The sequence below is a fragment of the Clarias gariepinus genome, chromosome 18 (assembly GCF_024256425.1).
Source record: "Clarias gariepinus isolate MV-2021 ecotype Netherlands chromosome 18, CGAR_prim_01v2, whole genome shotgun sequence".
Taxonomy (NCBI): Eukaryota; Metazoa; Chordata; class Actinopteri; order Siluriformes; family Clariidae; genus Clarias; species Clarias gariepinus.
Window position 1 is genome coordinate 6,340,579 of NC_071117.1, and position 14,446 is coordinate 6,355,024.

At 38.6% G+C, this 14,446-nt stretch overlaps 1 protein-coding gene across 1 annotated transcript in view; it reads left to right on the plus strand.

Annotated features, from left to right (window-relative positions):
• Positions 1-14,051, plus strand: part of LOC128507005 (adhesion G protein-coupled receptor E3-like) — a 38,932-nt gene extending 24,881 nt beyond the window's left edge. The window contains exons 10-14 of the mRNA XM_053477621.1: positions 3,312-3,541; positions 3,643-3,703; positions 12,851-12,942; positions 13,059-13,221; positions 13,730-14,051. Of these exons, the coding sequence (XP_053333596.1) occupies positions 3,312-3,541; positions 3,643-3,703; positions 12,851-12,942; positions 13,059-13,221; positions 13,730-13,834 (651 nt within the window). The 3' untranslated portion in view covers positions 13,835-14,051. The remainder of the gene's footprint in view (positions 1-3,311; positions 3,542-3,642; positions 3,704-12,850; positions 12,943-13,058; positions 13,222-13,729) is intronic.
• The last annotated feature ends 395 nt before the right edge of the window (positions 14,052-14,446 follow it).

Consider the following 14,446-nt stretch of genomic DNA (forward strand, 5'->3'; position numbering starts at 1 on the left):
ACTTTGACCTATACTGTAGTTCCTGTTCCAAAATGCTAAATGAATGATCACTAGCAATCCCTGTACAACCAGGAAGTACTGTAAATGAGCCAATTACCGACGCCAGTAAGGCAATGTTGTCAAAACGGAACCTAAAAGTCTAGGTGGAAACTGAAACGAAACGCAAAGGCAAGAGATTTCTACGGTTTCCGGGAAATGCAAAACAAAATAATTAAATAAAAAATTAAATAACTAATCCAAAAACAAAATAACAAAACCGAAAACAAAATACAAAATGAGAAAACACAAAGACAATTCAATCAAACCGGAAAAGGTAGATATGGTTTGCAAATTAAATTCTTATAGCTGATTGGAAGAGACATTTGTCACTCAAAACATACAAGAAGTACTATCAAGTAAAGTCAAATTTATTTTTAAGTCACATTTACCACAATTTAGTTGACCAAAGTGCTGTACAATCCTAGAATACTGAAAATAATTCTTAAATGAAAATACATCTAAATGTCTGTGAGACTGCAATATTTCCTGTGTATTTTGAGTGACATATGTCTTGTCCAATCAGCGGTAAGAATCAACATGTCTACTTGTGGTTTGTGAATTAAATGATTACCGCTAATCTTAAATGGCAGATGTCTTGTCCAATCAGTGGTATGTGGTAATGTCATTTGCAAACCACACCGACCTTTTTCAGCTTGTTGATTGTTACCGCTGATTGGACAAGATATCTGTTACTTAAAATCAGCATTTAAACAGTTAGCCAAATGGTATAGAACCAAATGCATTTAAAGTGCCATGATACTGTAAGTCAGTACACCATGGGTCCACTAGTGTCACTGTGGTTCACTGTGGGATTTTTTCTCTTTTATCCTCTTTGTTGTATATCTGACTAACCCAGTTTTTACCCCCTCACTGTTTTTTTTCTGATTGACAAGACCTTCTAGGCACATTTTTTTTTCCATTTTAGGGATCATTGGGTCATGACACCTCAGTGATGTCATAGTTGTTGACGTCCCTCATCTATCCTTCTCATACTTTTCTTCTTTGCAACTCCTACTAAACCATCATTCACTGGAATTTAACTTAACCTTTACAGAAGCTTTATTAGAAAGCATTGCTCTGCACTAGCTATTTCAGAAGTTATATAATAAGTGGACAGGAGACACATGTCATCATTGGAAAACTCACATTTTAAATAATTAGAGATTAATTAATAAACACTGAATTAATTAAGCTTTTAATTCGGCTCTGTCCATCTTCTTTCCCTCCATCTCACCTTCTTTTTCATTGGAACTATCTGTTTCTTCTGTTGTATATTTCTGTTTCATGTTAAACAGTATACCTGTCTCTGTAGGTAAGAAATCGTAGCAGTTCTTAACAATTCAGAGCAAATTGGGAGGCGTCTTAGGTCTTAGGTACTTTAGTTAGGTGACAGTTGATAGGTAAATCCTGACAGTTTTTGGCAGTTTAGTATTAATTTGGCACAGTTCATAGCAAAGCTCTAAGATTATATATATATATATACACACACACAATGGTGTGAAAAACTATTTGCCCTCTTCTTGATTTCTTATTCTTTTGCATGTTTGTCACACAAAATGTTTCTGATCATCAAACACATTTAACTATTAGTCAAAGATAACTCAAGTAAACACAAAATGCAGTTTTTAATTGATGGTTTTTATTATTTAGGGAGAAAAAAAATCCAAACCTACATGGCCCTGTGTGAAAAAGTAATTGCCCCCTGAACCTAATAACTGGTTGGGCCACCCTTAGCAGCAATAACTGCAATCAAGCGTTTGCGATAACTTGGAACAAGTCATTTACAGCGCTCTGGAGGAATTTTGGCCCACTTATCTTTGCAGAATTGTTGTAATTCAGCTTTATTTGAGGGTTTTCTAGCATGAACCGCCTTTTTAAGGTCATGCCACAACATCTCAATAGGATTCAGGTCAGGACTTTGACTAGGCCACTCCAAAGTCTTCATTTTGTTTTTCTTCAGCCATTCAGAGGTGGATTTGCTGGTGTGTTTTGGGTCATTGTCCTGCTGCAGCACCCAAGATCGCTTCAGCTTCAGTTGACGAACAGATGGCCGGGCATTCTCCTTCAGGATTTTTTGGTAGACAGTAGAATTCATGGTCACATCTATCACAGCAAGCCTTCCAGGTCCTGAGGCAGCAAAACAACCCCAGACCATCACACTACCACCACCATATTTTACTGTTGGTATGATGTTCTTTTTCTGAAATGCTGTGTTACTTTTACGCCAGATGTAACGGGACACGCACCTTCCAAAAACTTCACAAGGTATTTTCCCAAAAGTCTTGGCAATCATTCAGATGTTTTTTTAGCAAAATTGAGACGAGCCTTAATGTTCGTTTTGCATAAAAGTGGTTTGCGCCTTGGAAATCTGCCATGCAGGCCGTTTTTGCCCAGTCTCTTTTTTATGGTGGAGTCGTGAACACTGACCTTAATTGAGGCAAGTGAAGCCTGCAGTTCTTTAGATGTTGTCCTGGGGTCTTTTGTGACCTCTCGGATGAGTTGTCTTTGCGCTCTCGGGGTAATTTTGGTTGGCCGGCCACTCCTGGGAAGGTTCACCACTGTTCCATGTTTTTGCCATTTGTGGATAATGGCTCTCACTGTGGTTCGCTGGAGTCCCAAAGCTTTAGAAATGGCTTTATAACCTTTACCAGACTGATAGATCTCATTAACTTTTGTTCTTATTTGTTCCTGAATTTCTTTGGATCTTGGCATGATGTCTAGCTTTTGAGGTGCTTTTGGTCTACTTCTCTGTGTCAGGTAGCTCCTATTTAAGTGATTTCTTAATTGAAACAGGTGTGGCAGTAATCAGGCCTGGGGGTGACTACAGAAATTGAACTCAGGTGTGATAAAGCACAGTTAAGTTATTTTTTAACAAGGGGGCAATCACTTTTTCACACAGGGCCATGTAGGTCTGGATTTTTTTCTCCCTAAATAATAAAAACAATCATTTAAAAACTGCATTTTGTGTTCAATTATGTTATCTTTGACTAATAGTTAACGGTTTTTGATGAGCAGAAACATTTAAGTGTGAGAAACATGCAAAAGAATAAAAAATCAGGAAGGCGGCAAATAGTTTTTCACACCACTGTATATATATATATATATATATAAATGTTTCATTTAACAAATGATCATTTCTTAAAAGTAGAGAAAAAATACAATGAAGTTTATCTTTGCATAAAATTGGTTTATATGACAGTGTCTGTTTTGCTAATTTGTAAATATGCAAACCTGATGCATTAAAGGCATCTATATCTTGCTATCTCTCCCAGATTTGTTTAATGCTGGCTGGAGTCATACATTTCCTCTTTCTTTCTGCGTTTGTGTGGATGTTCATTGAAGCAGTGTTGCTCTACATATTTGTCAAGAACTTGTCGAGGATCAGCTCAAGGGAGAGTCAGATGCTTAGCTGGAAGTGTATGATCGTGATTGGATACATCATCCCCCTGGCAATGGTGGGCGTGACATCTGGACTGTATCCTGATTGCTACAATCGGGAAATGTAAGAATCTGGTTTAATTTTCATTTGTTGTACCACAAAAGACTTATGATTTTCTGACATTCTAGTTTTAAAGTACCAGCTTCTGGTTTACCTTTGTGCAGGTGCTGGCTTGAGACAAGTTATGTCTGGAGCTTCCTGGGTCCTGTGGCGTGCATTATCGGTGTACGTTCTAAATAAAGATGCATCAAGGAGACAGGTTTTTTTGTATTGTAACAATGCAACAATGGTCTACTAATTACTATCAGTAAAAGAAAGACCAAGAACATGTACAGGGCATCTTAATAAACTAGAATATCATCTAAAAGTTGATTTATTTCTGTAATTCAATTAAAAAAGTGAAACTCATATATTATACAAATTTATTACACAGAGACTAATATATTTCAAGAGTTTATTTCCTTTAATTTAGATGATTATGACTTACAGCTAACAAAAAGCCAAAATTCAGTATCTCAGAAAATTAGAATATTACTTAGGATGTTTCGCATCTTCCTCATCACAGTACCCCATAGATTCTCCTTACACTGGACTGCAAGCAATTTGGATTCTTGTGGTACTTTTAAAAATGGAGATTTTTTTCTACTTAAAAAAAAAAAAAAATCTGTCCACATGACCTAGGGTTTAAAAATATTTTTAAAATTCAAAACGCCCTGTTAAGTGCTATTAGGAGCATCCCTAATCAAAACATCATTACCTTTCAAATTACGATCTTAAAGTGTCAAGTTGAAAAAACACAGAACTAGGAAAACATTAGGGTATACACCAATCACTACGCTAACACTATTACCAGGCAAGTTAGATATCATTGATTATCAATTACATACAGTGGTTGAATTGTAAAGAAGGATGGTGTGACGAGATATTTGTTTTTTTCATTATTATTTTTGGGCGGGGGGTGGCGGGGAGTGTGTGTGTGTGTGGGGGGGGGGGGGGGTTAGGTTAGTAATGTCACTTCACAAAATGATTGTGCAATATGTTAAAATTTTGAAAAGTTTAATTAACAAAATATAAGCTTAATTAAATTAATTTGGAGCCATTACACAAAACACATGCATTTGAACATGCAAACATGACTTTTAAGACTTTAATGACTAAAGCCATGGTCATACTCTGCTGTAGAAATAACCAGTGTGTTTATGATCTGTAAAAGGGGCCTCAGCTCTTTAGGTGGTATGCATTTATCAGTGAACCTCCCTCATTTGATCCTTTCCATGGCTTTCATCTATAAAAGATTATACTGTACGAGTAGAATAAAAATCTACATAAGCATTAGTAATGCAATAATCATTGTAAGGATTTCTTGAATTTTGGTAGACCCCCTTTTGTCTAGTCAGTGCTCAGCCTGTATTTTGCTTTTCCCGCCTGGATCCAGGGAACCCCTTAATGAAACACTCACAAGGCAGTGCTCAGTGAGACATTCAAAGTTTATTGTGGGAGACATAAGTATATATATATATTTGTATATATATATATATATATATATATATGTGCGCACACACACAAAGAACCAAGTTGGCTGCAAGAGTGTTTACATCTGTTCTGAAATGTTTATAAAAAGATAAGGTGAAGAAGAACAGAAACTTGGGAGTAGCTCTGCATTTATGAGTGTTTAACAGTTTTACGACCCTTAACATAAACTACTATAGATTGTGTTTCGTAATTATGCAGCGTGTCGAGGTAAAAGAGAGAAAAACACTCTGTTCTCATACACACAGAATATCATGAAACACTAAAAATTAAATATTTCCTACAATTCCCCCTTTTATTCATAAGAAACATGGTTGAATAAAACTCAGAGCTTTCCAGAAGTCGCAGGCGGATAATAGGTCATTGGACGTGGCGCAGAAACATAACCTTAAACATACTCATACAAAAGATTTGCACACAACGAAGAATACACAGAAACATGACAAGTTAAGTGCAACTGAAAAATGTCGCTCGCAATGTCAGACTCTACTACTAGTGGTGAACTATTGCCTTTCTTGATTCTACAGTGCTCGGAGTGCGGGCAGGCCCAATCTGCATTCGTCCCACCTATAAATATACACTATTTATTATACACTAATAGCAGAAGTGGAATTGCCCCGTGGCAATCCAAGGCGATCCCTCTGTATCACGTCACTCCCTCTGTGTCAGATCACGGGTTGGTCATTACTGTAGCATGTCTTAATCTAGGAAATAAAAAAATCACAGAGAAAGAAAGATAATAATAAATAATTCATCTTTTGATCTCACGCCGACAGGACATCTCTTCAGCCTAGTAGCATGAATCCACTGTGGAAAAAGATCAGTTAGGATAGCAATACAAGTAATTGCGATTACTTCTGCTGGTCCGTCATATTTACAAACTTCCAGTTTTTTTGGGGTCCAAGATTTTACCGGAACAGTATCTCCCACATTAAAAGGATAAGTGAGTTTTGTTGAGGGTATTGAAGTCACATCAGCAATTTGTTTATAATGTTTAGATAAAATATCTATTAGAGGAGCAGAATATTCAGCAATATGTACATTAAGATCATTTGTTCCTATCGCGGGTTTACCTTTCCTCCATGGCATGGGAAAGGGTCAGCCAAATATAATTTCACACACCAAGCATCTAGATATTAAGGAATCAATTGTTCAGAGCATGTTAACTATGTAAAAGAGTTTTTTCATACCTTTCTTAACCCCCCTTTGTGCGCGATGTGTAACACCGTGGAACTTACGAACGAGGACCGGAAGCCAATGAGATAGCAGTTAGCACCATTACACAAACAACCATTAGCACAATACCATAAACTATCAGAATCACTGTAGGCACCCTAAGCTTGCCAAAAAGAGGAATCATTCAGCATGGCTAAAGCTCGCAAAGACAATAAATCTACATCGGGAATCAAAGAGCTAGCAAGAAAACATGTATTTACTGTATCAGATCAGAATCAGGAAAGAAAGAGTCAGGAAAGAAAATCTATTTTCGGGCTGCTTTTTAGCAACAATCAGCTAGCAAATTACCTTGCACTTCCATAGGGTCACCAGTTGTTATCGATGTAGAAGACATACTGTATCAGGACGTATACTAGTGGAGTGAACAATCTCTGAGCAGCAGTCATGATCTATTTCTACTAGCCTGTCATCCTGTGCATTGATCAAGCGTGCCAGAGCATATCCGAGGGTGTCAAAAGAAGAGGTGGATTTTATCTCTAAATTGCTTATAGAACAAAGAATAATCTCAGACCCAGACTGTCTCTGAGCCATCATGTGTTGTGTTTGAAGGTTATGTAGCACTTGTTTAACCTAATATAGAGGATACAAAATTAAAGGATGAGAGAGATAAATTTTCTCAGCATCTTGAACCATCACCGCACAGGCGGCCACAGCCCTGAGACAGGCGGGCAAACCTTGTGCCACAGTATCTAAAGTTTTAGATAAGAACGCACATTGTCTTATCATCCCAACCCCCCCCCCTCCCCCCCCATGCACCTGTGCCAATACGGCAGAAGCGGTGTCTCCGTGCTCACACGCGTATACTGTAGATGGAACGGATTTTTATAGTTAGGCAGGCCCAGCGCTGGAACGGAGCATAGCCTTTTTCAGTTCCTGGTATGCCTCAATCATGTCAGCAGTCCATGTCAGAGGCTGTTGGAGCGGATCATTGTGTGAGATGGCTGTCCTGATGCGTTTATCGTTGAATGAGCAGTCAGGAATCCACTGACAACAATAGTTGACCAGTCCCAGGAAAGCTATGAGAGCATGTTTAGTGCTAGGACATTTAGTGTCGAGGATAAGCTGGATTTGTTCATTTAAGAGCCTTCTTTGACCTTGGGAGAGTTTAAAACCCAGGTATTTTACAGTGTCTCTGCAAAAATGTAATTTAGTTTTTAATACCTTGAAACCCTTCTGTACCAGGTGTTTCAGGAGATAAATGTTGGTTTCTTCGCAGACAGCAGGTTAAGCGGCAGACACCAATAAATCATCCGCATGCAATAGAACAACAGAATTAGTGGGGAGAGTTAGATCACCAAGTGCATCTCTTACTACAGCCGAAAAAACAGCAGGCTAGTCAATAAACCCTGCAGAAGACGAGACAAGGTGAACTGATGCCCCCTGTGGGTGAAGGCAAACAATAGCTGTGTCTGCCCTTCCACAGAAACACTGAACAAGGCAGAACAAAGGTCAATAACAGAAAAATGCGAATGATGTCAAGGTATAGAGGAAATAATGGACAGCACATCAGCATTGTGTTCAGCCCACAGACTGCTTGGCACACATTTAGGGGAAGCGGGAAGAGAGCTATTCTGTGAAGAAAGGAAACAATTACTTACACGCATATTTGTGAGGTGGAAGAAAGGAACTGAATCAGGCACTTCAACAGAGAGTTTTGCAATAGAAAAAGTCAAAGACATGAGTAGTCTTCTCATTAAATCACGTCCTAGCAGATTAAAAAGACAATCAGGCATACAGACAAAACAGTGAGAGAGATGAATTCCCTTATCTAAAGGACAGTGAGGAGTAAAATAATTTTCTTGAGCAACCACTTCAATTCCCACAGAGCTTATACTTTTATTCGAGAGCAGCCCCTGCATAATCACGCTGCATAATCATGACTCAAAGACGACATTGTAGCTTCCGTATCTACCAAGAACGAGAATATGGAATCATCCAAACATAATTTAGAGGGATTCAAGATGGCGGCGCGGCAGTAGCATGCAGCGGCCGCTCCAGCGCCAAAATGGTGCTATGTTGTTTACGATTTGTGTGTAGCACGTTTATTTTACTCTGTGTATGGATATCGTCGTGACTGGTGTCCGTACATACAACCACCAGACACGTTTGTACCTAAATAACCCGGTTAACGACATCCACGATGAGCTGCGGGAAAAGCTATGTGACCTTGGCTTGCTGCGTGAACCAGGCCTCGAAGCCTCGGTGTTGCATGACAAGAAGGACACATACATTCAAATACTGTACATAGATTTTAGCTCAGCATTCAACACTATCATAGCCCAACAACTGATTGGGAAGCTGTGCCTGTTGGGCCTGAACACTACCATTATCACTCAGCTTAACTCAACTACGTCAAAAAATTTAGACTGGACTGACTAATCAACACAAGCGCAAACACACTGACCTACACCACCAAACTATCGTACACACCAACCTGGTAAATGCTCTTTTGCACAATATTCATTACTGGACTACTTTTTGCACTAACTTTTTAACTTCCTAATTCTTGTCACTACCTCAACCTATTACCTCAATCACCTCAACACTTTATCATGTTATGTTGTCACACTGTCACTTTGTTGCTTCTGTTTGCACATTTGCATGTGCACTTTATGTTGTCTGTCAACCCTGTAGTTAGTTTTCCTTAGTTAGTTAGTTTTTGTTAATTTATGTTGTAATTAATGTTAGGTCAATCTGTCTTGTCTCCGCTTGCCAGCTAACTAGGCCTCTTAGTTAGCTAGGTTAGTTTTTCTGTTAATTTATGTTGTAAATTTATGTTGCATGTAGCACCTTGGTCCTGGAGGAATGTTGTTTCACTTCACTGTGTACTAACTGTGTATGGTTGAAGTGACAATAAAGCCTACTTGAACTTGAACTTGATAATTCTATAAAGGGCAACTCATTAACCTGAGGTGACTCGAAAGTACAAAGTAACATTGCGGGACTGGAACTCAAACATGAAAACACCTCATTAGCATGATGCCACTGACCATCATTTAATTAAGTATACACATTTTGTCCACCACGTCCCTCATCTCAGGCCATTCACAAGCAAAATGACGTTCTTTATGACAGTAGCAACAATTACTAGACCTACGGAGTGTTCTCTGACCCTGCAGACCTCCTCTACCTCTTTATCCTTTACAATACAACAAAAAGAACAACAAAAGAGCTCAAAAAAGACAACAACAAAGAGCGGGCAAAAGAATACAACTTCCACACTATGCTTCAGTTTAAGGAACTTTTCAGAAGCGAGCGCACGCTAAACAGGTGTTAAAGCCACAGGACAGTCCTCCCCCGTATATGGTCCAGATACCAAAAACCAGGGAGCATGCTTGCCCTATCCTTATAGAGAAAAATAAAAAAGCAGCACTCGCCTGATTAGAGGTTTCCTGGACGAGCCCCCAAATTGTAAGAATTTCTCGAATTTTGGTAGACCCTCTTTTGTCTACTCAGTGCTCAGCTTGTATTCTGCTTGTCCCGCCTGGATCCAGGAACCCCTCAATGAAACACACACAAGTCATTGCTCAGTGAGACAATCAAAGATCATTGTAGGAGGATACAGTGGTGTGAAAAACTATTTGCCCCCTTCCTGATTTCTTATTCTTTTGCATATTTGTCACACTTAAATGTTTCTGCTCATCAAAAACCGTTAACTATTAGTCAAAGATAACATAATTGAACACAAAATGCAGTTTTTAAATGAGGGTTTACGTTATTGAGGGAGAGAAAAAAAAAACTCCAAATCTACATGGCCCTGTGTGAAAAAGTGATTGACTGTGGTTTATTACACCCGAGTTCAATTTCTGTAGTCACCCCCAGGCCTGATTACTGCCACCCATTTTAATCAAGAAATCACTTAAATAGGAGCTACCTGACACAGAGAAGTAGACCAAAAGCACCTCAAAAGCTAGACATCATGCCAAGATCCAAAGAAATTCAGGAACAAATGAGAACAAAAGTAATTGAGATCTATCAGTCTGGTAAAGGTTATAAAGCCATTTCTAAAGCTTTGGGACTCCAGCGAACCACAGTGAGAGCCACAATCCACAAATGGCAAAAACATGGAACAGTGGTGAACCTTCCCAGGCGTGGCCGGCCGACCAAAATTACCCCAAGAGCGCAAAGACAACTCATCCGAGAGGCCACAAAAGACCCCAGGACAACATTTAAAGAACTGCAGGCCTCACTTGCTTCAATTAAGGTCAGTGTTCACGACTCCACTATAAGAAAGAGACTGGGCAAAAATGGCCTGCATGGCAGATTTCCAAGGCTTTTAGGCACTCCACTTTTAAGCAAAAAGAACATTAAGGCTCGTCTCAATTTTGCTAAAAAACATCTCAATAATTGCCAAGACTTTTGGGAAAATACCTTGTGGACCGACGAGACAAAAGTTGAACTTTTTGGAAGGTGCGTGTCTTGTTACATCTGGCGTAAAAGTAACGCAGCATTTCAGAAAAAGAACATCATACCAACAGTAAAATATGGTGGTGGTAGTGTGATGGTCTGGGGTTGTTTTGCTGCTTCAGGACCTGGAAGGCTTGCTGTGATAGATGAAACCATGAATTCTACTGTCTACCAAAAAATCCTGAAGGAGAATGTCCGGTCATCTGTTCTTCAACTCAAGCTGAAGCGATCTTGAGTGCTGCAGCAGGACAATGACCCAAAACACACCAGCAAATCCACCTCTGAATGGCTGAAGAAAAACAAAATGAAGTCCTGACCTGAATCCTATTGAGATGTTGTGGCATGACCTTAAAAAGGCGGTTTATGCTAGAAAACCCTCAAATAAAGCTGAATTACAACAATTCTGCAAAGATGAGTGGGCCAAAATTCCTCCAGAGACTTGTTGCAAGTTATCGCAAATGCTTGATTGCAGTTATTGCTGCTAAGGGTGGCCCAACCAGTTATTAGGTTCAGGGGGCAATTACTTTTTCACACAGGGCCATGTAGGTTTGGATTTTTTTTCTCCCTAAATAATAAAAACCATCATTTAAAAACTGCATTTTGTGTTTACTTGTGTTATCTTTGACTAATAGTTAAATGTGTTTGATAATCAGAAACATTTAAGTGTGACAAACATGCAAAAGAATAAGAAATCAGGAAGGGGGCAAATAGTTTTTCACACCACTGTATATATGCGCACACACACACAAAGAACCAAAAAGGTGGCTGCAAGAGTGTTTAAATCTGTTCTGGAGTGTTTATAAAGATAAGGTAAAGAAGAACAGAAACTTGGAAGTAGCTTTGCATTTACGAGCGTTTAACAGTTTTACGACCTTTAACATAAACTACTATGGAATGTGTTTATTGAAAGTGCAGCGTGTCGAGATAAAAGAGAGAAAAACACTCTGTTCTCATACACACAGAATATTATGAAAAACACTAGAATTTAAATATTTCCTACAATTATATTTATATTTATTTATATAAAATGACTACCCACCAGTCTCTCTCTCTCTCTCTCTCTCTCTCTCTCTCTTTCACACACACACACACACACACACACACACAAATGCATGCCACACAACAGAATGCCACTATATCCAGCAGAAAGAGTCACATGAGCACTTGTTGGCAAATTAATTTTATTTTTATACATTTTCAAATTACTATTATAACATTTTAAAAATATTTTTGACCTTTTTGTACTCAAGCAAGTTAAATTACACAAATTGGGTAAAGGAGAGATCTTTTATAATCATTAAAGTTGTCAGTTAGAAAACTCCCATGTTCAACTGAATCCTTCATTTTCAACACGACTCCGCTGAGAGAATTTGTGCATACTGTATGTATCAAATCCTCATTTCTCTTCTTTTTGAAATATGTCAAAAGCTGTGTTTGAACTGTTTACTTGGCCCTTGTGAAAATGGGAAATGCCCACCGGAACCAAAGACCAGCCTGTGTGGCAGTGCAGCGCAAATTCAATGCTGATAGAAAAGTACCAGAACTCCCAGTGCACCACAGCCCACTGCACACGGGGACCAGCAGGCAAAGTGCCCACGACCACTGTTCCAGCCTCCAAGATCCCAATCCAATTGACAAACATGTCTGATCCATGAAATCCCTACGCGCAGCACCCAAAGAATCTGCTGCCAATATCCTGGTGCCAGACAACACAGCACACCCCCAGAGGCCGTGCAGATCCACACCTGGAAGTTGTCCTGATGGCACAAGGGGAACCTAAACAATATAGAGCTTAATGTTATAAGTTTTAATGTTATGGTGGATCAGTACTACTATGCAAACAGAGCAGGAATTGATACAAAACAAAGAAACTACAGTAAGAACAGACAGCACACAAAAGTGTGCACAAAAGGAAACATGCTTACATGGAGATCAATAAAACACAAGAAAAACACAGAGCTACTAGATGTTAAGCGGAATGCACTATTGCATGTCCTACAATTAGACACAGTTAGACAGTCAGAGGGCATTAATCATTTTCATGGTGAAAGTGTCATCACCACATTTTACTTTGTGCTTTGTTACTATGCAGTATATTTATTATATATTTGTAGATCATGTTGAAAATATTACATGTTTAATTAAATTCTTGTTTGGAGAATGATTATGATGATTTCTTTATTTTCATTACTTTTACAGATCAACTTGCTTCTCTCTTGTGTGATCTTCATGAATCTAAAATGGGCTTTGGCAAGACTGGATAAAACCGTTTCACAACTAAAACAAACCCAGTAACACACATCACAAGTTATTCCTCTAACATGATATTTACATATTTATATAATACTTAGCTTTTGACTTCTCTCTCTCTCTCTCTCTCTCTCTCTCTCTCTATCTATCTATCTAGGACCCTTGTGTTTAAAACCCTGCTCCAGTTCATTATTCTTGGTTGCCCCTGGGCCCTGGGTTTTTTTGTTGGGAACAACTCCATGATAAAGATTGTGTTCCTTTTCTTAAATTCGCAGCAGGGAACCTTCATCTTCATCGTTCATTGTGTCCTCAACCAAGAGGTGAGAAGTCAACCTTTTTAGGCATAAAACAAGGTTAACAACTAGAGTTTGCAGTTTTATGATATGATAGAGGGTGGTGAGGAAACAACTGTGTGACAGGATCATGGGCACCCAGTGCTCACTGTGGGAACCAAACGCCAACTCATCTAATTCCACAGAAAAGCCAATGCAGCACAAATTGGAAAAAGTAAATGCTGGCCAGGATAGAAGGGCACCATAGCATATTGTGCACCACACCCCTCCTCACAAAGGGCCCAAAGCCACAGACCCAGCACCAAACTCCCCAGATCCCAGTCTGACTAGGCACCCATGGCATGCTCACGACAAATAAGTTCAATCCATGGGGGCCCCACCCTGCAACCAACATCATCCACAGATCAGGGGCTCATGTCCTGGTGCCACCCCTAGGTGGTTGCAATGTCATAGGTGCTAAACTTAAGGGATGTGTTTGCATGATGCAGTATGTTTAAATAACAAAATACACTGTATTATTTTGTTTTGATTTTAGGTCAGGCGGCAGTACAAGCAGTGGTGGTTTGCCTTTCGCCACAACTCCAAGTATAAGTCCATGGAAGACGACCAGACAAAAACCTCACATTCACATTCAAACTAATACCAAACAATGTTAATGCCTTGTTGAAAGTGGTGTCAGTGTGTCACATGACCAAAGAACATTTCAGGGGACAGACACAGTACCTGTAAGACCTGTCAGAGTGTCACGTGCTAGAGTTTAATTTGCATTATATTTGTTAACACAACATTTCTCTACACAACATGTAATTACACAAAAATTCAACTCAGCTATTATTTTAATTTTTCTTAGTAGTAGTAGTGGTCAATGAAATGTGTACGACAATTAATATTGGAGTACAAAAAATTAATTATTTAAATATCTGTAGTAAAAAAGATAAATAAATATCTGTAGTAAAAAATAAATAAATAAATATTAAACTGTGTTTTTAATCTATCCATCTGCTGTTTGTTTAAAGATTTTTCATAATAATTTGTAAATTCTTTAAGATGATGACAAAAAGTGCTGTGCTAATATATAGTTTAATTTAAAATGTATTAATTTCAATAACTAACTGGTATTTGAAGATAATAATCATCATTATAAAAATTTATATTATTATTATTATTATTATTATTATAGTAGCACTTCAGCATTTTTTTTACTGCATCTTTACACACATCCTACAATTGCAGTTGCCTGTCCAAGTCCTAC